Source organism: Argopecten irradians, chromosome 3 (assembly GCF_041381155.1).
Source record: "Argopecten irradians isolate NY chromosome 3, Ai_NY, whole genome shotgun sequence".
Lineage (NCBI taxonomy): Eukaryota > Metazoa > Mollusca > Bivalvia > Pectinida > Pectinidae > Argopecten > Argopecten irradians.
Genome location: NC_091136.1, coordinates 16,831,465 through 16,858,326, shown reverse-complemented (window position 1 = coordinate 16,858,326; position 26,862 = coordinate 16,831,465). Strand labels below are relative to the sequence as shown.

The 26,862-nt window shown below is 33.2% G+C and overlaps 2 protein-coding genes across 4 annotated transcripts in view; both read left to right on the top strand.

Moving 5' to 3' along the window:
• LOC138319505 (uncharacterized) overlaps positions 1 to 341 on the top strand; it is a 31,904-nt gene extending 31,563 nt beyond the window's left edge. The window contains exon 22 of the mRNA XM_069262660.1: positions 200 to 341. Coding sequence (XP_069118761.1) covers positions 200 to 341 — 142 coding nt within the window. The remainder of the gene's footprint in view (positions 1 to 199) is intronic.
• Positions 270 to 25,275, top strand: LOC138317685 (uncharacterized). 3 transcript variants are annotated; one of them, XM_069259525.1, is made up of 28 exons: positions 270 to 333; positions 485 to 561; positions 855 to 910; positions 2,001 to 2,189; positions 2,888 to 3,059; positions 5,078 to 5,238; positions 5,568 to 5,721; positions 5,908 to 6,068; positions 8,148 to 8,247; positions 8,928 to 9,088; positions 9,774 to 9,948; positions 10,225 to 10,358; positions 10,510 to 10,586; positions 10,878 to 10,933; positions 12,024 to 12,211; positions 12,910 to 13,081; positions 15,107 to 15,267; positions 15,597 to 15,750; positions 15,937 to 16,097; positions 18,160 to 18,274; positions 18,957 to 19,117; positions 19,802 to 19,976; positions 20,254 to 20,387; positions 20,539 to 20,615; positions 20,907 to 20,962; positions 22,054 to 22,241; positions 22,939 to 23,111; positions 25,137 to 25,275. In XM_069259525.1, the coding sequence occupies exons 3-27, from the start codon at positions 871 to 873 to the stop codon at positions 23,100 to 23,102; spliced, it is 3,486 nt and encodes a 1,161-aa protein (XP_069115626.1). In that variant the 5' UTR covers positions 270 to 333; positions 485 to 561; positions 855 to 870; the 3' UTR covers positions 23,103 to 23,111; positions 25,137 to 25,275. The 3 variants fall into 3 exon arrangements, with proteins under 3 accessions (XP_069115626.1, XP_069115625.1, XP_069115622.1); XM_069259524.1 differs by having other exon boundaries at positions 8,133 to 8,247; positions 18,175 to 18,274; XM_069259521.1 differs by having other exon boundaries at positions 8,133 to 8,247.
• Positions 25,276 to 26,862: the final 1,587 nt, after the last annotated feature.

Here is a 26,862-nt window from a genome sequence, read left to right as displayed (position 1 = left end):
TCGAAGTACGTAACGATTTCAATATTGAATATTTACAAAACATTTCCGTTGTTTCGGTCTTTCTCATGTTTTGATAAAGTACTTTATCAGTAAGGACAGATTTACTTAATATGCTTGCGCAGGAAAAGAATATTATTGAAAATTTAACACTTGTTTGTGTTATAAAAGAAAGTTTGAAGGAGATGAATCTTATTTACAGGGCTGTGTTAGCGAAGAAGGAGTGCATTGACAGAAACATGTATAGCTGGGCCGGTAAAGTCTGCGACAATGTATGGGATGTATTTGGAAACAGAGTAGAGGAGATGTTAGGGAAGAACACAAGCCTAGACTATTGTAAGTAATTTGAAATGAAAGAGAGAACGATATCAGAACCACTCTCATATTTTCCTCGTCAATAATTATTTTTGTAATGCGTAACAAATGAATAAAACAAATTCGAATGCATTTTACAACAGCCAAATAGTAAATATTATGTTTGTTTTAGGTTCAAAATCCTTTGAAATAACTTTTTCCGTTATGGTTCCACCAAACGCGGATATACAGACCATTCTTCGATCCGGGGCAAGTATTGCTATTATTTTTTTATGTTTAACAAAAAGCAGTGATTCGATATTGAAATATGCCTTTTTACAGGTCAATTTACAATAGACAGCTACCAGATGAGTTTAATAAGTATGATATTTTTCTGCCATAACTACGTGAAACGAATTTTATGTTGACATAATAATAACCTACGTATATCACTCTAAAACTTTCAAAATAAACGTTTTTTATTGTATGTTAAGCGAAATATGTATGTTCGTAACATATTCATAAACAGCCGTGATTTTTCACGCCGTGATAAACTCTTCTAGGTCGGTGCTCTGTTATATGATCTGGAATTCAACGACTTTGAAGTTCTTTCCATTACGTAAGTGAAATATTTTTTGTATCAAATTTATATTTCTACATCAGAAACAGTGTGTCCACTCCATTGAAACCGGATGGATATATATATATAGTGTTAGTCTTCGTCTGTCTGTCTCTTTGTCTGTTGATTTTTCTGTCTTTATTTCCGGATGTTGCACTTTATCTGAATAAGCATGTAGTTGGTTTACAAAATGTTTTACAAATTATTCTTATCACAAAAAAGGGAAATTGAAGTTGGTGTACAAAATTAAAGTTTTAGAAGAGATAGATAATATGATGCAATTGTCCATATTTGATTGCGTATAATAATGTTTTTGTTGACCAAGTAGAGAAAATCGCTACTATCTAGTCAAAGAGTTCAAAATGGATAGTAATCAGATTTGGTAAGAAACAACCTTAGTAGGAGGGTAACATTTTAGTTCTGACCCCTCGGAGTAGAAAGGGAAATTAGAGGAAAATCATTAAATTCCTTCAGAAAAGAAACGATAATCCTGAATTCAGAAAATTACTTGGCATCAGAAAACCAGGTGATCGATTCTGGGCCTCTTGGTTATTCTTTCTCTCTATCGTCAAACTAGAAAAAAATCTGATTGAAGAATCCTAGCTGAAACTGTGTATTGGCGTGTTATTTGTACTGAAGGGGAAGCTATTTGTAGGCATGGTATCAGCAATTCTGGTTTTTTAAGCAGTATGGTTTTTAGTTGGGCGTGTGAAAAGGAATACTCTTTCTCTCAAACGATATAACAGAACTTACTCACATAATACTCAGACTGTGTCGCCTGCTAGCATCGGACAATGTAACCTATATTTTTTAACCTTGGCGTGTATTTAAATATAAATTTTGTCTTTATTCTATAACTTTGACATAATACTTCTTTCTTGGTATATGAGTCCATTTAGGCAAAGAAAAGACAACTAAGGACTCGAGCTAAATGACAGATGACCACAACAGTACCATGCTTTCCATTCGGGATTTAAGATATATTGAGCACTTCATTTGCATGAAAAATGACGACAGCATGTGGTCTTCTCACTTTCTGAAACAGATTTCAAATTTGGAATTAAATTCATTACTCTTCTTTACTTTGTAGTGAGAATAAAAGAAGAAAAACGCCAGACCGACGAAAGTGTTTTATATTTGGTAGTGATTAAAGTCAGTGTTGGAATTGGTGTAACTGCTGAAATGATCGACGAAAAACTTAAAAACGCCATTGGTAAACTGGACACTTCAAGTGTTTTTTTTGCTGCTACTATCGATGTACAGGAAGCGTTTAAAGCAGGTTAGTTTTTTTGCTTACATGTCTTTGGCCGATATATCAAAATATTAACACAAAGAAGTTTTTAAACATTGTGATTGAAAGTCCAGTGCCATATTAATATGGTTTTCATGTCGAACCTATGTCGATGCGCGCGCATTAGCCGATTTTCTTCCGATCGATTCTGAGATTATCATCGGAAATTATATTACATGACAAATACATCAGTACAGGATGTCCCATTAATTATGTTAACCTTCCAAGTTTAATAATTTGTTAAACGCAGAACGTAAAGCACCAAGATCTCATTTGCAAAAAGCCTGCAATCATAAATTTTGTTTTCTTGATATAAAAAGTTTATCAAAATGACAAGTTAATCTTAGCAACGATTGTGTTAAAAGACACATTTTTGCAAAATGCTGTGAGTGTGGCTTCCATGTCATACTAACCTAATTCTATTTTGTTAAATTTTATTCTTTATTTTCATAAAACAACTGTTAACTGCGTTTAATGCTCAGATTTCATTTTTTTTATATAGAAAAGAAGAAAAAATCAAATTGGGAGAATCATTGGCCCGGCAATATGTGGTTACTTATTGAAATATTTATAGACTAAATTTTAACAGACCGACACCTGCTTTCACAAACTTCGATGATGTTTTCCCACAAAACCAGTCATTAACATATGAAGCTAACGTTTGAATTGTTTTTAATAACTTATAGGCTATGGCGACATCTGTTATCAGCAAACGGATGATACCTTGAAATATCAGGTATTTCGGGAATGTTTCTATGGATACGAACAAGCAGTAGAATTGCAAGGTGTATTGAGTATTTACAACACTATTCCCAGTGTAGCTGTTTTGTTGGCGAACATCAGTGCTGAAAACTGTCGGTGAGTAAACGTATTTTTATTCAATTAACGCATGCTATTCGTTAGCCTTTTTTGAGCTTCTCAGTTGCCATCTCAAGTAAAATTTTATAGTTTATCTGAATAGATCATACTTAGTGTTACTCTTGTTCGTTCCATTATCTCCCAACGACTCGCGTCTAGGTTTCAGATGGATGCGTCTACATTTCTAGTGTGAAAGATTTCTTAGATCACTAACCTTTTCTCTTATTATCGGTAGCATGTCCTTTGTTTACAATCTCTTATCATATTGTTTTCAATTAAGCATTGAAGTCACTATTTTTTAATTTCATCGGGGTATGAAAGAAATTTTGCGGATTCACACAGTTTGCAAACAAAATTTCTTCCATACCCCGATGAAATTAAAAAATAGTGACTTCAATGCTTATAATTAATTTTCCAGGCTACTTTATAAAATGAAATACGTTTACACGTACGATTCCATTGATTTTTACCAAGGAATTATTTTTTCCAAATCAATACGCAACGTCAATGTTTCTATTGTGACGTCACGATAACGTTGGGTTTCCGCGCCATTCTCGGATTTTTTTTTTTTTTTTTTTTTCATCGTGGAATGAAAAAAATGAATAGCCAATCAGAAAGCCAGAAACAAAGAGAAAATTAATTATTACGGTTTTAATGCGAAATTTTTCAAAGTATTAATTGCGTACTTTATTGTAAACATCATTAGTAAAGTTTATTTTAATAAGAAGAAATGAATGGTGACTTTGCTTAGGTTAAAAATAAGGTTTTTGACATTATACTGAAGTGAATTGTCTTATTCAATTGCCAATTACTTGTTATTTTATCATTTTTTATCGCCTGCAACGCAAAGGCGACAATTAGGTATCACTATGACTGCGTCAGCGGCAAACGGGAAAATTTTCCGTGCGATATCAGTATTTATTATCCGATTTCAACCAAATTTTGTTTAGTGCTTTATATCAAAGAGACCTCGGATGAGTTAGATACTGGTCAAAATCCGCCAATATTTGCAAGATTTACGGGACAATAAAATTGTCAAAACAGATATTTTCTTGCCTGAATTCAGATCATAATGAGTTCTAATTAACTTCCACTTGCTTATGTATGTAACATAAACTGAAAGTTATATTAGACAAATGTCAAATTTCAAAAGATGGGCCCAGATACGTAACTGATAGCTTCATTAAATTATTAACAATATTTCCAACTTACTGTAAACAACTTTTTTGTGATGTTTTAAACTGATGTGCAGACGACACATCCACTTCCGTGGAATTCTTGTTGTTCAAACTTGATAAATATTGCAACTTGTGAATTATGTACTTGGACACATGACATGTTTTAATAACGGTTAACATGGAAATATTTTGGAGTCATGGTCTCGGATAAGTAAAAGAAGGAAAACCATCATTTCTAGTTTGTAATCTTTTGAATGAAATTACTAATAAGATATCTTTTAACATTTTAAATGCATTGTCTCGGATAAGAAAAAGAGGAAAACCTATCGTCTCTAGTTTGTAATCTTTTGAATTGAATGACTAATGAGATATCTTAAAACATTTAAAAGGCATGGTCTCGGATAAGAAAAGAGGAAAAACTATTATCTCTAGTTTGTAATCTTTTGAATTAAATGACTGATGGGATAAATTAAAAATGCAAATTTAGACTATAAAATATTTTTATTCATAACTCACTTCGTATTTTTCTGTAGCTTTCCGTTGATGTTAAATGTTTTGATGTGAAAGCAACAATAATAATAGTAAAACATTATTTGATAATGCGCGCCAAAGACTTCAGGAACTGATGCTTTGTCTATAAGTTCCTTGTGGTCCATTTTTTTAATCGTGATTCGAAATTTTGATCCCATCACTCCACCCGTAGTCATTGATGTATTACCTATTGTATTTATTTATTTATTTAGGAGAGTGCTAGGTGAAAAGATGGAGAAATGCAAATAATTTTGTTGAATATATCTTTCTTTATTTTATTTGATATATTTTTCATATCTTGTGCTTTAGACTTCTTAGCATTGGCTGGTCCTGCTTTAACACATCCCTTCATGCCGTCTCGAATGGAAATCAGTGTTCAAAAGACTCAGCTTCGGAAACAATATCATACTATGCGACCGCCATTGGCATAAACGAGATGGATCTTAATGCTGCACTCCATCATTGCGCGGGTATATAAGAAAATAATGATTATACTTGAAAATAGTAATATATATTTAATAAATTGTCAAATATAATGATAAAATAAGTAGAGTCTCTATTTTATAGTATATCGAAGACAATAGAAATTTGTATCTAGGGTTTATTTTTAATAAACAAGAAAGCCTATGTTTTCGTCACAGAAATAGGAAATGGATTTTTCTTATGGGACAATTTGGTCTATCTATGACTTTTTAAAGTATTCTGCAATAATGTTGATAAATGATTCATTAATTTAGCCTTGGGAATTTTGTTTCGAAAACCAATTTAAAAGTGTTTGGTGGTATTTTTGCAATTACAGAATTGTATGATAGTGGCGAAACAGGCATATCTGAAAATGGAGATCGTTTCGCAACATGGATATTGGCGGAATGCCTCCCATCTTTGGATTGGACAGACCCGGGCTTACTTAATGCCATACTGTATGGCCAAGCAGTAGAAGATAATGCATGCAGGTACAGTTAGATATATAATGTCATTTTGGGTTATTAAAACTCTTTTCCTTGAAGTTGTAGATAGTTAAAATTAGATTTGCACCATGTTTTCGAAAACAATCATTTAATATATATCAATAACTGGCAAATAATTGATATTGTTTTGGATTAATTTACTTAATATTTACCGTTGAAAAATCTTTTCAGAATTGGACATCATATATTTGAATGCGGACAACACATTGCAAGGAACAATAAGTTTGCGCCATACTTTCACTTCAACATAGAGGATGTAATGAAAACCTTGGTACAGAAGGCGGCCTGGTTTGACAGCATTATGCCAGGAATAAGCTTGTGTTTTATTCAAGGTATACCTGGTATCTTGAACATTGTATATGTATATCTTGCACATGGTAACTAAATCAAAATTGTAATGTGAAACTTACATAGAATAAGTGTCCGCTATCTCATATAATCTTAATAGTATGAACAAATCATATTGCGGTATTGATACGAACTCATGTCCGGGAAATTTTAAGGCCAATGAACAAATTTCTGATTTCTAAAAGTGACTGTTTCATGTAAATGTTTATTTTCACTGAATTAACATTTCACTGTTAACGGTAGTGCATCCTATTACAAATACCGTATACTAATACTACAATCACGTTTGTTTCAACATCCCTACTACATGATATTAACTAATTATAAAATTGTAATTCATCAAATAGCCATTTGTTCCAAATTGGTAATATGTAGTTTCAACTCTACACACTTGAGGCGTTTGTTACTTTTAATACTTTGCATATTATCTCCCTTTGACAACAGTCCCCCTAAATGCAACCTATATTAATGTAAGCTGTCAAGTATTTAATAGGAATAGTTGGCATTGAATAATTGTCACCTTCATACATCGGTTTTAAGTGCGAGCGTACTCTTGCACCATTGTTTTTCTTGTCGGGTGTGGAGTCTGTGTACATTCGCTATGCGCAGATTCCAACTGCGCACGCGATACTGGAATTCACTGTCTTATACTTCTCATATATGTTTCTGGTTTAAAAGATTTCGCCGTGATTTAATGACACCAATACTTTAAAACATATACTAAGAGATACCTGTCAGCAATGTTCTACTATAAATGAACAACAGCGACATTAGACAGAGTTTTGTGTAAACTTAAAGCGGCGTATCATTCTAAGAATCTGATCAGCTCTGGAAACTTCGGGAACGATAAAATGCAAATCAGATTTACATATAGTCAATGAAAAAGTGACGAAACGGATGAATTTTAGTACTGGCAAAAGATATTTACAGCGTTATTTAGCAGATTATATTTAATTTATTTCACTTCATCCTAGATCCTATGTTTACGTTGCACTATCGCTTTCTAACTTATGACCATATACCGACCGCATTTCCTGCGGTCATAATAAACATCTTTAAAAATACCCAGCCTTACGTAAGAGAAACATAATAAAAAAAAAACATACAATGTCAGTCTGGATGTCTAAGCTCTAAATCTGATGTACCCCACAAAGGCATTCAAGTACGACACAGTCACCACGTTCTTATAGAGACTGGACAGTGCTGTAATTGGTGACTATTTTTATCAGCAAAACAACCCTTTCATATCGATATCAATAAAATTAACAATTAACGAAGTTCAAAGTAATTTCACATTTCAAGTTCTGATGAAGTAAAGGAAAGTATATATTACAATACATCAAGGACGTAAACCATCTCCTTGCAATAGTCCCAGGGGTAATGAGCGATCGATAGTGCTATGTACAACTGTTGCCGAGGATGATATTTCATACAGGCTTGTGGGTATCTCTGTACGGGTTATTCATTAAATATGTTACATTTTTGTACGTGCAAAATATCTCTGAGCAAGGCCTTATTGATGCATATTGTACTAGAAATTAAGGTTTTAAAAAGTAGTCATCGATCACTTCATGTCTAACAGACATATTTGTAGTTTTCAATTTTTTGTTCTATTCAAAATATAATAATAGTAGATTATTCAGCATTTAAGCCCGATAATTACACTGCTGTGCAATTAATACAAGTTTAAACGTTATATATGTTTCACAACTATTCTGACATTGTACAAGCTCTGCTGTTAATGGTTTCTTTCATAGGGATATACTAGAATTAAATTCTTCACATATTATATGTGATACAAGTTTTTTATGTAATTATGCTTCGTCTGTCGTCGTTCGCCGTGGGAAGGCCCATGGTAGTCATATTGGGCCTGCAGTATACTGGCATAAAGAGGTACCATTTTTTTTCAAATTAATGACCTTGACCGACATTCAAGTTCACAGGAAACAAACATGCTAAATCTGGAAACAACTTACTGAGTATTACAGTTCTACTATATACAGTATTACCAGTCAACTGACTGTTAAAGCTTCCTGTATTTCTTACAGATATGTATGTTCCAGATTTGAATTGTTCTAACATTGACTCAGTCATTCTGAATTTGAACAACACTTGTCCATCGGTGAATTATTTGAATACAACTGATTCGACACTATATTGCAGGTAAGTTGTTTTGTCCCTTACCAGAACTTGAGAGACTAACGATTTGCGTCGTGTCAAACTCTCGGTGTGTTCGTACTTACGTACATTATATTACTTGGTTTTATCTTCAGTACTATACGGCACTAGAATTGCATTAGTAATGAATCAATCTTCGGGAAGCTATTGTCCTGTACCAAACCTTGAAACCGTTACATGTACTTTGAATTTTGACCTGCATTGAACAAAACGCTTGTCTGTACCCTATGTTCTATTGGGTAATACACTGGAACTTCATACCTGGTATATGTGTTAAGTATCGTTACCCACACACAGGGTACCGTGACCTATATTTTGGACCATGTCCTCTAGTTCAGTAAACTGTTCTATATTTTGAAGTACTGGAAATGTGGTTCACGTAGGTTACTGTGACCTATATTTTTACTTTTCTCTTTTTAAGAAAAAAATATCTGATCATTTTGTCATATGATTAATGCACTTCCAAGTAATATATCATCTTATTGATCACCATGACATCGTTTGAGAAGTGCAGTTATTCTTGCATGTCATTGAATTAGTCTGAACTGTAGCATGATGGATCTGAAAATGATAATTGAGTTGACTGAAATGTTATGCCGGACTTGTCACTAATGAAAATGAACTGAAACTTTCGTTGACGAAGATTACATTTTAAATGCTTTCAGCCACCTTCGTGCCACTTTACTTTGCGCCAAAGTTGCATTTAATTGGTCACCATTTCCCCCTGAAGCTTTTAACGATATTGTGATGTTCAACACAATCAAAGGCAATGAGGCCATATTCAGAGGAGTCTTTGGCGGAAACAGTGTATCTTCTTGCAATGTTTGTAAGTACATGATTAAAAAAAAACTCAGTAGACATTGATGGTCATTTGAATAAATAATTATCTACTTCATTTAGCTACATGTAATTCATTTTATGTCACGAATATATTCTTTTTTAACTTTGACTGAAACTTTTCTCTTTTTACAACAAGCGATGAATAGACTAGAATATTGTAATTATCCCCCGTGAAACGCCTATGTGGGGGAAATTGTTTTGGGCTCCGTCTGATCGTCCGTCCGTCTGAGATCAATTTCCGGACTATAACTCAAAAAACAGTTGAAATCGTCCCCTTGAAACTTTCTGTATACAACAGACAAGTACCCTAGTTGTGCCTTCTGCTATTGCACACCTTCTATTTTGGAATTTTTTCCGTTACCATGGAAACTTACTCAAAAAATACCAAGTTACTGTTTCCTTTCCCTTCAATCTTTGGAATTTTTTCTGTTACCATGGAATAACAGTTAAAATACCAAGTTACAGTATTTATTTGTTACCTACTGTTATTCGTGTTTCACAGTTTTACAATACTCGCATACGTTTTAAATTATACCTGGATAATTGTTACTATGGCTTGTATGGATTTGGGATTTATTCCAACTGCGGGGCGCGGGGGATAAGGCCACGCTTTGCGGCTCCTTGTTTTAGAGTGACTTCAAGCAAAGTTGTTTAAACCTTCTTACTTGTAGTGGATGGAGATGGGGAAATGATATATTGGCATCTGAATGGAAGTGTCATTCCAGACAAAAACTTTATACAACCTGGAAATTGTACCAGTGATAACATAGAATACTTAGGCGAGTACATTTGCCACGAATCTACACCTATATATCATGGACCGCTGCTGCCTGATGACGCATGTGGGTAAGTGATTCAAATAACTTTATTAAACCGCAAGGTTTTATATAGTTATATAGAATACATTTAGAACACTTTTGCATTCGAAGTACGTAACGATTTCAATATTGAATATTTACAAAACATTTCCGTTGTTTCGGTCTTTCTCATGTTTTGATAAAGTACTTTATCAGTAAGGACAGATTTACTTAATATGCTTGCGCAGGAAAAGAATATTATTGAAAATTTAACACTTGTTTGTGTTATAAAAGAAAGTTTGAAGGAGATGAATCTTATTTACAGGGCTGTGTTAGCGAAGAAGGAGTGCATTGACAGAAACATGTATAGCTGGGCCGGTAAAGTCTGCGACAATGTATGGGATGTATTTGGAAACAGAGTAGAGGAGATGTTAGGGAAGAACACAAGCCTAGACTATTGTAAGTAATTTGAAATGAAAGAGAGAACGATATCAGAACCACTCTCATATTTTCCTCGTCAATAATTATTTTTGTAATGCGTAACAAATGAATAAAACAAATTCGAATGCATTTTACAACAGCCAAATAGTAAATATTATGTTTGTTTTAGGTTCAAAATCCTTTGAAATAACTTTTTCCGTTATGGTTCCACCAAACGCGGATATACAGACCATTCTTCGATCCGGGGCAAGTATTGCTATTATTTTTTTATGTTTAACAAAAAGCAGTGATTCGATATTGAAATATGCCTTTTTACAGGTCAATTTACAATAGACAGCTACCAGATGAGTTTAATAAGTATGATATTTTTCTGCCATAACTACGTGAAACGAATTTTATATTGACATAATAATAACCTACGTATATCACTCTAAAACTTTCAAAATAAACGTTTTTTATTGTATGTTAAGCGAAATATGTATGTTCGTAACATATTCATAAACAGCCGTGATTTTTCACTTTTTGAAACTCTTCTAGGTCGGTGCTCTGTTATATGATCTGGAATTCAACGACTTTGAAGTTCTTTCCATTACGTAAGTGAAATATATTTTGTATCAAATTTATATTTCTACATCAGAAACAGTGTGTCCACTCCATTGAAACCGGATGGATATATATATATAGTGTTAGTCTTCGTCTGTCTGTCTCTTTGTCTGTTGATTTTTCTGTCTTTATTTCCGGATGTTGCACTTTATCTGAATAAGCATGTAGTTGGTTTACAAAATGTTTTACAAATTATTCTTATCACAAAAAAGGGAAATTGAAGTTGGTGTACAAAATTAAAGTTTTAGAAGAGATAGATAATATGATGCAATTGTCCATATTTGATTGCGTATAATAATGTTTTTGTTGACCAAGTAGAGAAAATCGCTACTATCTAGTCAAAGAGTTCAAAATGGATAGTAATCAGATTTGGTAAGAAACAACCTTAGTAGGAGGGTAACATTTTAGTTCTGACCCCTCGGAGTAGAAAGGGAAATTAGAGGAAAATCATTAAATTCCTTCAGAAAAGAAACGATAATCCTGAATTCAGAAAATTACTTGGCATCAGAAAACCAGGTGATCGATTCTGGGCCTCTTGGTTATTCTTTCTCTCTATCGTCAAACTAGAAAAAAATCTGATTGAAGAATCCTAGCTGAAACTGTGTATTGGCGTGTTATTTGTACTGAAGGGGAAGCTATTTGTAGGCATGGTATCAGCAATTCTGGTTTTTTAAGCAGTATGGTTTTTAGTTGGGCGTGTGAAAAGGAATACTCTTTCTCTCAAACGATATAACAGAACTTACTCACATAATACTCAGACTGTGTCGCCTGCTAGCATCGGACAATGTAACCTATATTTTTTAACCTTGGCGTGTATTTAAATATAAATTTTGTCTTTATTCTATAACTTTGACATAATACTTCTTTCTTGGTATATGAGTCCATTTAGGCAAAGAAAAGACAACTAAGGACTCGAGCTAAATGACAGATGACCACAACAGTACCATGCTTTCCATTCGGGATTTAAGATATATTGAGCACTTCATTTGCATGAAAAATGACGACAGCATGTGGTCTTCTCACTTTCTGAAACAGATTTCAAATTTGGAATTAAATTCATTACTCTTCTTTACTTTGTAGTGAGAATAAAAGAAGAAAACGCCAGACCGACGAAAGTGTTTTATATTTGGTAGTGATTAAAGTCAGTGTTGGAATTGGTGTAACTGCTGAAATGATCGACGAAAAACTTAAAAACGCCATTGGTAAACTGGACACTTCAAGTGTTTTTTTTGCTGCTACTATCGATGTACAGGAAGCGTTTAAAGCAGGTTAGTTTTTTTGCTTACATGTCTTTGGCCGATATATCAAAATATTAACACAAAGAAGTTTTTAAACATTGTGATTGAAAGTCCAGTGCCATATTAATATGGTTTTCATGTCGAACCTATGTCGATGCGCGCGCATTAGCCGATTTTCTTCCGATCGATTCTGAGATTATCATCGGAAATTATATTACATGACAAATACATCAGTACAGGATGTCCCATTAATTATGTTAACCTTCCAAGTTTAATAATTTGTTAAACGCAGAACGTAAAGCACCAAGATCTCATTTGCAAAAAGCCTGCAATCATAAATTTTGTTTTCTTGATATAAAAAGTTTATCAAAATGACAAGTTAATCTTAGCAACGATTGTGTTAAAAGACACATTTTTGCAAAATGCTGTGAGTGTGGCTTCCATGTCATACTAACCTAATTCTATTTTGTTAAATTTTATTCTTTATTTTCATAAAACAACTGTTAACTGCGTTTAATGCTCAGATTTCATTTTTTTTATATAGAAAAGAAGAAAAAATCAAATTGGGAGAATCATTGGCCCGGCAATATGTGGTTACTTATTGAAATATTTATAGACTAAATTTTAACAGACCGACACCTGCTTTCACAAACTTCAATGATGTTTTCCCACAAAACCAGTCATTAACATATGAAGCTAACGTTTGAATTGTTTTTAATAACTTATAGGCTATGGCGACATCTGTTATCAGCAAACGGATGATACCTTGAAATATCAGGTATTTCGGGAATGTTTCTATGGATACGAACAAGCAGTAGAATTGCAAGGTGTATTGAGTATTTACAACACTATTCCCAGTGTAGCTGCTTTGTTGGCGAACATCCGTGCTGAAAACTGTCGGTGAGTAAACGTATTTTTATTCAATTAACGCATGCTATTCGTTAGCCTTTTTTGAGCTTCTCAGTTGCCATCTCAAGTAAAATTTTATAGTTTATCTGAATAGATCATACTTAGTGTTACTCTTGTTCGTTCCATTATCTCCCAACGACTCGCGTCTAGGTTTCAGATGGATGCGTCTACATTTCTAGTGTGAAAGATTTCTTAGATCACTAACCTTTTCTCTTATTATCGGTAGCATGTCCTTTGTTTACAATCTCTTATCATATTGTTTTCAATTAAGCATTGAAGTCACTATTTTTTTAATTTCATCGGGGTATGAAAGAAATTTTGCGGATTCACACAGTTTGCAAACAAAATTTCTTCCATACCCCGATGAAATTAAAAAATAGTGACTTCAATGCTTATAATTAATTTTCCAGGCTACTTTATAAAATGAAATACGTTTACACGTACGATTCCATTGATTTTTACCAAGGAATTATTTTTTCCAAATCAATACGCAACGTCAATGTTTCTATTGTGACGTCACGATAACGTTGGGTTTCCGCGCCATTCTCGGATTTTTTTTTTTTTTTTTTTTTCATCGTGGAATGAAAAAAATGAATAGCCAATCAGAAAGCCAGAAACAAAGAGAAAATTAATTATTACGGTTTTAATGCGAAATTTTTCAAAGTATTAATTGCGTACTTTATTGTAAACATCATTAGTAAAGTTTATTTTAATAAGAAGAAATGAATGGTGACTTTGCTTAGGTTAATAAGTTCTGGAAGGTTTTTGACATTATACTGAAGTGAATTGTCTTATTCAATTGCCAATTACTTGTTATTTTATCATTTTTTATCGCCTGCAACGCAAAGGCGACAATTAGGTATCACTATGACTGCGTCAGCGGCAAACGGGAAAATTTTCCGTGCGATATCAGTATTTATTATCCGATTTCAACCAAATTTTGTTTAGTGCTTTATATCAAAGAGACCTCGGATGAGTTAGATACTGGTCAAAATCCGCCAATATTTGCAAGATTTACGGGACAATAAAATTGTCAAAACAGATATTTTCTTGCCTGAATTCAGATCATAATGAGTTCTAATTAACTTCCACTTGCTTATGTATGTAACATAAACTGAAAGTTATATTAGACAAATGTCAAATTTCAAAAGATGGGCCCAGATACGTAACTGATAGCTTCATTAAATTATTAACAATATTTCCAACTTACTGTAAACAACTTTTTTGTGATGTTTTAAACTGATGTGCAGACGACACATCCACTTCCGTGGAATTCTTGTTGTTCAAACTTGATAAATATTGCAACTTGTGAATTATGTACTTGGACACATGACATGTTTTAATAACGGTTAACATGGAAATATTTTGGAGTCATGGTCTCGGATAAGTAAAAGAAGGAAAACCATCATTTCTAGTTTGTAATCTTTTGAATGAAATTACTAATAAGATATCTTTTAACATTTTAAATGCATTGTCTCGGATAAGAAAAAGAGGAAAACCTATCGTCTCTAGTTTGTAATCTTTTGAATTGAATGACTAATGAGATATCTTAAAACATTTAAAAGGCATGGTCTCGGATAAGAAAAGAGGAAAAACTATTATCTCTAGTTTGTAATCTTTTGAATTAAATGACTGATGGGATAAATTAAAAATGCAAATTTAGACTATAAAATATTTTTATTCATAACTCACTTCGTATTTTTCTGTAGCTTTCCGTTGATGTTAAATGTTTTGATGTGAAAGCAACAATAATAATAGTAAAACATTATTTGATAATGCGCGCCAAAGACTTCAGGAACTGATGCTTTGTCTATAAGTTCCTTGTGGTCCATTTTTTTAATCGTGATTCGAAATTTTGATCCCATCACTCCACCCGTAGTCATTGATGTATTACCTATTGTATTTATTTATTTATTTAGGAGAGTGCTAGGTGAAAAGATGGAGAAATGCAAATAATTTTGTTGAATATATCTTTCTTTATTTTATTTGATATATTTTTCATATCTTGTGCTTTAGACTTCTTAGCATTGGCTGGTCCTGCTTTAACACATCCCTTCATGCCGTCTCGAATGGAAATCAGTGTTCAAAAGACTCAGCTTCGGAAACAATATCATACTATGCGACCGCCATTGGCATAAACGAGATGGATCTTAATGCTGCACTCCATCATTGCGCGGGTATATAAGAAAATAATGATTATACTTGAAAATAGTAATATATATTTAATAAATTGTCAAATATAATGATAAAATAAGTAGAGTCTCTATTTTATAGTATATCGAAGACAATAGAAATTTGTATCTAGGGTTTATTTTTAATAAACAAGAAAGCCTATGTTTTCGTCACAGAAATAGGAAATGGATTTTTCTTATGGGACAATTTGGTCTATCTATGACTTTTTAAAGTATTCTGCAATAATGTTGATAAATGATTCATTAATTTAGCCTTGGGAATTTTGTTTCGAAAACCAATTTAAAAGTGTTTGGTGGTATTTTTGCAATTACAGAATTGTATGATAGTGGCGAAACAGGCATATCTGAAAATGGAGATCGTTTCGCAACATGGATATTGGCGGAATGCCTCCCATCTTTGGATTGGACAGACCCGGGCTTACTTAATGCCATACTGTATGGCCAAGCAGTAGAAGATAATGCATGCAGGTACAGTTAGATATATAATGTCATTTTGGGTTATTAAAACTCTTTTCCTTGAAGTTGTAGATAGTTAAAATTAGATTTGCACCATGTTTTCGAAAACAATCATTTAATATATATCAATAACTGGCAAATAATTGATATTGTTTTGGATTAATTTACTTAATATTTACCGTTGAAAAATCTTTTCAGAATTGGACATCATATATTTGAATGCGGACAACACATTGCAAGGAACAATAAGTTTGCGCCATACTTTCACTTCAACATAGAGGATGTAATGAAAACCTTGGTACAGAAGGCGGCCTGGTTTGACAGCATTATGCCAGGAATAAGCTTGTGTTTTATTCAAGGTATACCTGGTATCTTGAACATTGTATATGTATATCTTGCACATGGTAACTAAATCAAAATTGTAATGTGAAACTTACATAGAATAAGTGTCCGCTATCTCATATAATCTTAATAGTATGAACAAATCATATTGCGGTATTGATACGAACTCATGTCCGGGAAATTTTAAGGCCAATGAACAAATTTCTGATTTCTAAAAGTGACTGTTTCATGTAAATGTTTATTTTCACTGAATTAACATTTCACTGTTAACGGTAGTGCATCCTATTACAAATACCGTATACTAATACTACAATCACGTTTGTTTCAACATCCCTACTACATGATATTAACTAATTATAAAATTGTAATTCATCAAATAGCCATTTGTTCCAAATTGGTAATATGTAGTTTCAACTCTACACACTTGAGGCGTTTGTTACTTTTAATACTTTGCATATTATCTCCCTTTGACAACAGTCCCCCTAAATGCAACCTATATTAATGTAAGCTGTCAAGTATTTAATAGGAATAGTTGGCATTGAATAATTGTCACCTTCATACATCGGTTTTAAGTGCGAGCGTACTCTTGCACCATTGTTTTTCTTGTCGGGTGTGGAGTCTGTGTACATTCGCTATGCGCAGATTCCAACTGCGCACGCGATACTGGAATTCACTGTCTTATACTTCTCATATATGTTTCTGGTTTAAAAGATTTCGCCGTGATTTAATGACACCAATACTTTAAAACATATACTAAGAGATACCTGTCAGCAATGTTCTACTATAAATGAACAACAGCGACATTAGACAGAGTTTTGTGTAAACTTAAAGCGGCGTATCATTCTAAGAATCTGATCAGCTCTGGAAACTTCGGGAACGATAAAATGCAAATCAGATTTACATATAGTCAATGAAAAAGTGACGAAACGGATGAATTTTAGTACTGGCAAAAGATATTTACAGCGTTATTTAGCAGATTATATTTAATTTATTTCACTTCATCCTAGATCCTATGTTTACGTTGCACTATCGCTTTCTAACTTATGACCATATACCGACCGCATTTCCTGCGGTCATAATAAACATCTTTAAAAATACCCAGCCTTACGTAAGAGAAACATAATAAAAAAAAAACATACAATGTCAGTCTGGATGTCTAAGCTCTAAATCTGATGTACCCCACAAAGGCATTCAAGTACGACACAGTCACCACGTTCTTATAGAGACTGGACAGTGCTGTAATGGGTGACTATTTTTATCAGCAAAACAACCCTTTCATATCGATATCAATAAAATTAACAATTAACGAAGTTCAAAGTAATTTCACATTTCAAGTTCTGATGAAGTAAAGGAAAGTATATATTACAATACATCAAGGACGTAAACCATCTCCTTGCAATAGTCCCAGGGGTAATGAGCGATCGATAGTGCTATGTACAACTGTTGCCGAGGATGATATTTCATACAGGCTTGTGGGTATCTCTGTACGGGTTATTCATTAAATATGTTACATTTTGTACGTGCAAAATATCTCTGAGCAAGGCCTTATTGATGCATATTGTACTAGAAATTAAGGTTTTAAAAAGTAGTCATCGATCACTTCATGTCTAACAGACATATTTGTAGTTTTCAATTTTTGTTCTATTCAAAATATAATAATAGTAGATTATTCAGCATTTAAGCCCGATAATTACACTGCTGTGCAATTAATACAAGTTTAAACGTTATATATGTTTCACAACTATTCTGACATTGTACAAGCTCTGCTGTTAATGGTTTCTTTCATAGGGATATACTAGAATTAAATTCTTCACATATTATATGTGATACAAGTTTTTTATGTAATTATGCTTCGTCTGTCGTCGTTCGCCGTGGGAAGGCCCATGGTAGTCATATTGGGCCTGCAGTATACTGGCATAAAGAGGTACCATTTTTTTTCAAATTAATGACCTTGACCGACATTCAAGTTCACAGGAAACAAACATGCTAAATCTGGAAACAACTTACTGAGTATTACAGTTCTACTATATACAGTATTACCAGTCAACTGACTGTTAAAGCTTCCTGTATTTCTTACAGATATGTATGTTCCAGATTTGAATTGTTCTAACATTGACTCAGTCATTCTGAATTTGAACAACACTTGTCCATCGGTGAATTATTTGAATACAACTGATTCGACACTATATTGCAGGTAAGTTGTTTTGTCCCTTACCAGAACTTGAGAGACTAACGATTTGCGTCGTGTCAAACTCTCGGTGTGTTCGTACTTACGTACATTATATTACTTGGTTTTTATCTTCAGTACTATACGGCACTAGAATTGCATTAGTAATGAATCAATCTTCGGGAAGCTATTGTCCTGTACCAAACCTTGAAACCGTTACATGTACTTTGAATTTTGACCTGCATTGAACAAAACGCTTGTCTGTACCCTATGTTCTATTGGGTAATACACTGGAACTTCATACCTGGTATATGTGTTAAGTATCGTTACCCACACACAGGGTACCGTGACCTATATTTTGGACCATGTCCTCTAGTTCAGTAAACTGTTCTATATTTTGAAGTACTGGAAATGTGGTTCACGTAGGTTACTGTGACCTATATTTTTACTTTTCTCTTTTTAAGAAAAAAAATATCTGATCATTTTGTCATATGATTAATGCACTTCCAAGTAATATATCATCTTATTGATCACCATGACATCGTTTGAGAAGTGCAGTTATTCTTGCATGTCATTGAATTAGTCTGAACTGTAGCATGATGGATCTGAAAATGATAATTGAGTTGACTGAAATGTTATGCCGGACTTGTCACTAATGAAAATGAACTGAAACTTTCGTTGACGAAGATTACATTTTAAATGCTTTCAGCCACCTTCGTGCCACTTTACTTTGCGCCAAAGTTGCATTTAATTGGTCACCATTTCCCCCTGAAGCTTTTAACGATATTGTGATGTTCAACACAATCAAAGGCAATGAGGCCATATTCAGAGGAGTCTTTGGCGGAAACAGTGTATCTTCTTGCAATGTTTGTAAGTACATGATTAAAAAAAACTCAGTAGACATTGATGGTCATTTGAATAAATAATTATCTACTTCATTTAGCTACATGTAATTCATTTTATGTCACGAATATATTCTTTTTTAACTTTGACTGAAACTTTTCTCTTTTTACAACAAGCGATGAATAGACTAGAATATTGTAATTATCCCCCGTGAAACGCCTATGTGGGGGAAATTGTTTTGGGCTCCGTCTGATCGTCCGTCCGTCTGAGATCAATTTCCGGACTATAACTCAAAAAACAGTTGAAATCGTCCCCTTGAAACTTTCTGTATACAACAGACAAGTACCCTAGTTGTGCCTTCTGCTATTGCACACCTTCTATTTTGGAATTTTTTCCGTTACCATGGAAACTTACTCAAAAAATACCAAGTTACTGTTTCCTTTCCCTTCAATCTTTGGAATTTTTTCTGTTACCATGGAATAACAGTTAAAATACCAAGTTACAGTATTTATTTGTTACCTACTGTTATTCGTGTTTCACAGTTTTACAATACTCGCATACGTTTTAAATTATACCTGGATAATTGTTACTATGGCTTGTATGGATTTGGGATTTATTCCAACTGCGGGGCGCGGGGGATAAGGCCACGCTTTGCGGCTCCTTGTTTTAGAGTGACTTCAAGCAAAGTTGTTTAAACCTTCTTACTTGTAGTGGATGGAGATGGGGAAATGATATATTGGCATCTGAATGGAAGTGTCATTCCAGACAAAAACTTTATACAACCTGGAAATTGTACCAGTGATAACATAGAATACTTAGGCGAGTACATTTGCCACGAATCTACACCTATATATCATGGACCGCTGCTGCCTGATGACGCATGTGGGTAAGTGATTCAAATAACTTTATTAAACCGCAAGGTTTTATATAGTTATATAGAATACATTTAGAACACTTTTGCATTCGAAGTACGTAACGATTTCAATATTGAATATTTACAAAACATTTCCGTTGTTTCGGTCTTTCTCATGTTTTGATAAAGTACTTTATCAGTAAGGACAGATTTACTTAATATGCTTGCGCAGGAAAAGAATATTATTGAAAATTTAACACTTGTTTGTGTTATAAAAGAAAAGTTTGAAGGAGATGAATCTTATTTACAGGGCTGTGTTAGCGAAGAAGGAGTGCATTGACAGAAACATGTATAGCTGGGCCGGTAAAGTCTGCGACAATGTATGGGATGTATTTGGAAACAGAGTAGAGGAGATGTTAGGGAAGAACACAAGCCTAGACTATTGTAAGTAATTTGAAATGAAAGAGAGAACGATATCAGAACCACTCTCATATTTTCCTCGTCAATAATTATTTTTGTAATGCGTAACAAATGAATAAAACAAATTCGAATGCATTTTACAACAGCCAAATAGTAAATATTATGTTTGTTTTAGGTTCAAAATCCTTTGAAATAACTTTTTCCGTTATGGTTCCACCAAACGCGGATATACAGACCATTCTTCGATCCGGGGCAAGTATTGCTATTATTTTTTTATGTTTAACAAAAAGCAGTGATTCGATATTGAAATATGCCTTTTTACAGGTCAATTTACAATAGACAGCTACCAGATGAGTTTAATAAGTATGATATTTTTCTGCCATAACTACGTGAAACGAATTTTATGTTGACATAATAATAACCTACGTATATCACTCTAAAACTTTCAAAATAAACGTTTTTTATTGTATGTTAAGCGAAATATGTATGTTCGTAACATATTCATAAACAGCCGTGATTTTTCACTTTTTGAAACTCTTCTAGGTCGGTGCTCTGTTATATGATCTGGAATTCAACGACTTTGAAGTTCTTTCCATTACGTAAGTGAAATATATTTTGTATCAAATTTATATTTCTACATCAGAAACAGTGTGTCCACTCCATTGAAACCGGATGGATATATATATATAGTGTTAGTCTTCGTCTGTCTGTCTCTTTGTCTGTTGATTTTTCTGTCTTTATTTCCGGATGTTGCACTTTATCTGAATAAGCATGTAGTTGGTTTACAAAATGTTTTACAAATTATTCTTATCACAAAAAAGGGAAATTGAAGTTGGTGTACAAAATTAAAGTTTTAGAAGAGATAGATAATATGATGCAATTGTCCATATTTGATTGCGTATAATAATGTTTTTGTTGACCAAGTAGAGAAAATCGCTACTATCTAGTCAAAGAGTTCAAAATGGATAGTAATCAGATTTGGTAAGAAACAACCTTAGTAGGAGGGTAACATTTTAGTTCTGACCCCTCGGAGTAGAAAGGGAAATTAGAGGAAAATCATTAAATTCCTTCAGAAAAGAAACGATAATCCTGAATTCAGAAAATTACTTGGCATCAGAAAACCAGGTGATCGATTCTGGGCCTCTTGGTTATTCTTTCTCTCTATCGTCAAACTAGAAAAAAATCTGATTTGAAGAATCCTAGCTGAAACTGTGTATTGGCGTGTTATTTGTACTGAAGGGGAAGCTATTTGTAGGCATGGTATCAGCAATTCTGGTTTTTTAAGCAGTATGGTTTTTAGTTGGGCGTGTGAAAAGGAATACTCTTTCTCTCAAACGATATAACAGAACTTACTCACATAATACTCAGACTGTGTCGCCTGCTAGCATCGGACAATGTAACCTATATTTTTTAACCTTGGCGTGTATTTAAATATAAATTTTGTCTTTATTCTATAACTTTGACATAATACTTCTTTCTTGGTATATGAGTCCATTTAGGCAAAGAAAAGACAACTAAGGACTCGAGCTAAATGACAGATGACCACAACAGTACCATGCTTTCCATTCGGGATTTAAGATATATTGAGCACTTCATTTGCATGAAAAATGACGACAGCATGTGGTCTTCTCACTTTCTGAAACAGATTTCAAATTTGGAATTAAATTCATTACTCTTCTTTACTTTGTAGTGAGAATAAAAGAAGAAAACGCCAGACCGACGAAAGTGTTTTATATTTGGTAGTGATTAAAGTCAGTGTTGGAATTGGTGTAACTGCTGAAATGATCGACGAAAAACTTAAAAACGCCATTGGTAAACTGGACACTTCAAGTGTTTTTTTTGCTGCTACTATCGATGTACAGGAAGCGTTTAAAGCAGGTTAGTTTTTTTGCTTACATGTCTTTGGCCGATATATCAAAATATTAACACAAAGAAGTTTTTAAACATTGTGATTGAAAGTCCAGTGCCATATTAATATGGTTTTCATGTCGAACCTATGTCGATGCGCGCGCATTAGCCGATTTTCTTCCGATCGATTCTGAGATTATCATCGGAAATTATATTACATGACAAATACATCAGTACAGGATGTCCCATTAATTATGTTAACCTTCCAAGTTTAATAATTTGTTAAACGCAGAACGTAAAGCACCAAGATCTCATTTGCAAAAAGCCTGCAATCATAAATTTTGTTTTCTTGATATAAAAAGTTTATCAAAATGACAAGTTAATCTTAGCAACGATTGTGTTAAAAGACACATTTTTGCAAAATGCTGTGAGTGTGGCTTCCATGTCATACTAACCTAATTCTATTTTGTTAAATTTTATTCTTTATTTTCATAAAACAACTGTTAACTGCGTTTAATGCTCAGATTTCATTTTTTTATATAGAAAAGAAAAAAAAATCAAATAGGGAGAATCATTGGCCCGGCGATATGTGGTTACTTATTGAAATATTTATAGACTAAATTTTAAAAGACCGACACCTGCTTTCACAAACTTCAATGATGTTTTCCCACAAAACCAGTCATTAACATATGAAGCTAACGTTTGAATTGTTTTTAATAACTTATAGGCTATGGCGACATCTGTTATCAGCAAACGGATGATACCTTGAAATATCAGGTATTTTCGGGAATGTTTCTATGGATACGAACAAGCAGTAGAATTGCAAGGTGTATTGAGTATTTACAACACTATTCCCAGTGTAGCTGCTTTGTTGGCGAACATCAGTGCTGAAAACTGTCGGTGAGTAAACGTATTTTTATTCAATTAACGCATGCTATTCGTTAGCCTTTTTTGAGCTTCTCAGTTGCCATCTCAAGTAAAATTTTATAGTTTATCTGAATAGATCATACTTAGTGTTACTCTTGTTCGTTCCATTATCTCCCAACGACTCGCGTCTAGGTTTCAGATGGATGCGTCTACATTTCTAGTGTGAAAGATTTCTTAGATCACTAACCTTTTCTCTTATTATCGGTAGCATGTCCTTTGTTTACAATCTCTTATCATATTGTTTTCAATTAAGCATTGAAGTCACTATTTTTTTAATTTCATCGGGGTATGAAAGAAATTTTGCGGATTCACACAGTTTGCAAACAAAATTTCTTCCATACCCCGATGAAATTAAAAAATAGTGACTTCAATGCTTATAATTATTTTTCCAGGCTACTTTATAAAATGAACTACGTTTACACGTACGATTCCACTGATTTTTACCAAGGAATTATTTTTTCCAAATCAATACGCAACGTCAATGTTTCTATTGTGATGTCACGATAACGTTGGGTTTCCGCGCCATTCTCGGATTTTTTTTGATTTTTTTTTTCATCGTGGAATGAAAAAAAATGAATAGCCAATCAGAAAGCCAGAAACAAAGAGAAAATTAATTATTACGGTTTTAATGCGAAATTTTTCAAAGTATTAATTGCGTACTTTATTGTAAACATCATTAGTAAAGTTTATTTTAATAAGAAGAAATGAATGGTGACTTTGCTTAGGTTAATAAGTTCTGGAAGTTTTTTGACATTATACTGAAGTGAATTGTCTTATTCAATTGCCAATTACTTGTTATTTTATCATTTTTTATCGCCTGCAACGCAAAGGCGACAATTAAGTATCACTATGACTGCGTCAGCGGCAAACGGGAAAATTTTCCGTGCGATATCAGTATTTATTATCCGATTTCAACCAAATTTTGTTTAGTGCTTTATATCAAAGAGACCTCGCATGAGTTAGATACTGTCAAAATCCGCCAATATTTGCAAGATTTATGGGACAATAAAATTGTCAAAACAGATATTTTCTTGCCTGAATTCAGATCATAATGAGTTCTAATTAACTTCCACTTGCTTATGTATGTAACATAAACTGAAAGTTATATTAGACAAATGTCAAATTTCAAAAGATGGGCCCAGATACGTAACTGATAGCTTCATTAAATTATTAACAATATTTCCAACTTACTGTAAACAACTTTTTTGTGATGTTTTAAACTGATGTGCAGACGACACATCCACTTCCGTGGAATTCTTGTTGTTCAAACTTGATAAATATTGCAACTTGTGAATTATGTACTTGGACACATGACATGTTTTAATAACGGTTAACATGGAAATATTTTGGAGTCATGGTCTCGGATAAGTAAAAGAAGGAAAACCATCATTTCTAGTTTGTAATCTTTTGAATGAAATTACTAATAAGATATCTTTTAACATTTTAAATGCATTGTCTCGGATAAGAAAAAGAGGAAAACCTATCGTCTCTAGTTTGTAATCTTTTGAATTGAATGACTAATGAGATATCTTAAAACATTTAAAAGGCATGGTCTCGGATAAGAAAAGAGGAAAAACTATTATCTCTAGTTTGTAATCTTTTGAATTAAATGACTGATGGGATAAATTAAAAAATGCAAATTTAGACTATAAAATATTTTTATTCATAACTCACTTCGTATTTTTCTGTAGCTTTCCGTTGATGTTAAATGTTTTGATGTGAAAGCAACAATAATAATAGTAAAACATTATTTGATAATGCGCGCCAAAGACTTCAGGAACTGATGCTTTGTCTATAAGTTCCTTGTGGTCCATTTTTTTAATCGTGATTCGAAATTTTGATCCCATCACTCCACCCGTAGTCATTGATGTATTACCTATTGTATTTATTTATTTATTTAGGAGAGTGCTAGGTGAAAAGATGGAGAAATGCAAATAATTTTGTTGAATATATCTTTCTTTATTTTATTTGATATATTTTTCATATCTTGTGCTTTAGACTTCTTAGCATTGGCTGGTCCTGCTTTAACACATCCCTTCATGCCGTCTCGAATGGAAATCAGTGTTCAAAAGACTCAGCTTCGGAAACAATATCATACTATGCGACCGCCATTGGCATAAACGAGATGGATCTTAATGCTGCACTCCATCATTGCGCGGGTATATAAGAAAATAATGATTATACTTGAAAATAGTAATATATATTTAATAAATTGTCAAATATAATGATAAAATAAGTAGAGTCTCTATTTTATAGTATATCGAAGACAATAGAAATTTGTATCTAGGGTTTATTTTTAATAAACAAGAAAGCCTATGTTTTCGTCACAGAAATAGGAAATGGATTTTTCTTATGGGACAATTTGGTCTATCTATGACTTTTTAAAGTATTCTGCAATAATGTTGATAAATGATTCATTAATTTAGCCTTGGGAATTTTGTTTCGAAAACCAATTTAAAAGTGTTTGGTGGTATTTTTGCAATTACAGAATTGTATGATAGTGGCGAAACAGGCATATCTGAAAATGGAGATCGTTTCGCAACATGGATATTGGCGGAATGCCTCCCATCTTTGGATTGGACAGACCCGGGCTTACTTAATGCCATACTGTATGGCCAAGCAGTAGAAGATAATGCATGCAGGTACAGTTAGATATATAATGTCATTTTGGGTTATTAAAACTCTTTTCCTTGAAGTTGTAGATAGTTAAAATTAGATTTGCACCATGTTTTCGAAAACAATCATTTAATATATATCAATAACTGGCAAATAATTGATATTGTTTTGGATTAATTTACTTAATATTTACCGTTGAAAAATCTTTTCAGAATTGGACATCATATATTTGAATGCGGACAACACATTGCAAGGAACAATAAGTTTGCGCCATACTTTCACTTCAACATAGAGGATGTAATGAAAACCTTGGTACAGAAGGCGGCCTGGTTTGACAGCATTATGCCAGGAATAAGCTTGTGTTTTATTCAAGGTATACCTGGTATCTTGAACATTGTATATGTATATCTTGCACATGGTCACTAAATCAAAATTGTAATGTGAAACTTACATAGAATAAGTGTCCGCTATCTCATATAATCTTAATAGTATGAACAAATCATATTGCGGTATTGATACGAACTCATGTCCGGGAAATTTTAAGGCCAATGAACAAATTTCTGATTTCTAAAAGTGACTGTTTCATGTAAATGTTTATTTTCACTGAATTAACATTTCACTGTTAACGGTTGTGCATCCTATTACAAATACCGTATACTAATACTACAATCACGTTTGTTTCAACATCCCTACTACATGATATTAACTAATTATAAAATTGTAATTCATCAAATAGCCATTTGTTCCAAATTGGTAATATGTAGTATCAACTCTACACACTTGAGGCGTTTGTTACTTTTAATACTTTGCATATTATCTCCCTTTGACAACAGTCCCCCTAAATGCAACCTATATTAATGTAAGCTGTCAAGTATTTAATAGGAATAGTTGGCATTGAATAATTGTCACCTTCATACATCGGTTTTAAGTGCGAGCGTAATCTTGCACCATTGTTTTTCTTGTCGGGTGTGGAGTCTGTTTACATTCGCTATGCGCAGATTCCAACTGCGCACGCGATACTGGAATTCACTGTCTTATACTTCTCATATATGTTTCTGGTTTAAAAGATTTCGCCGTGATTTAATGACAACAATACTTCAAAACATAT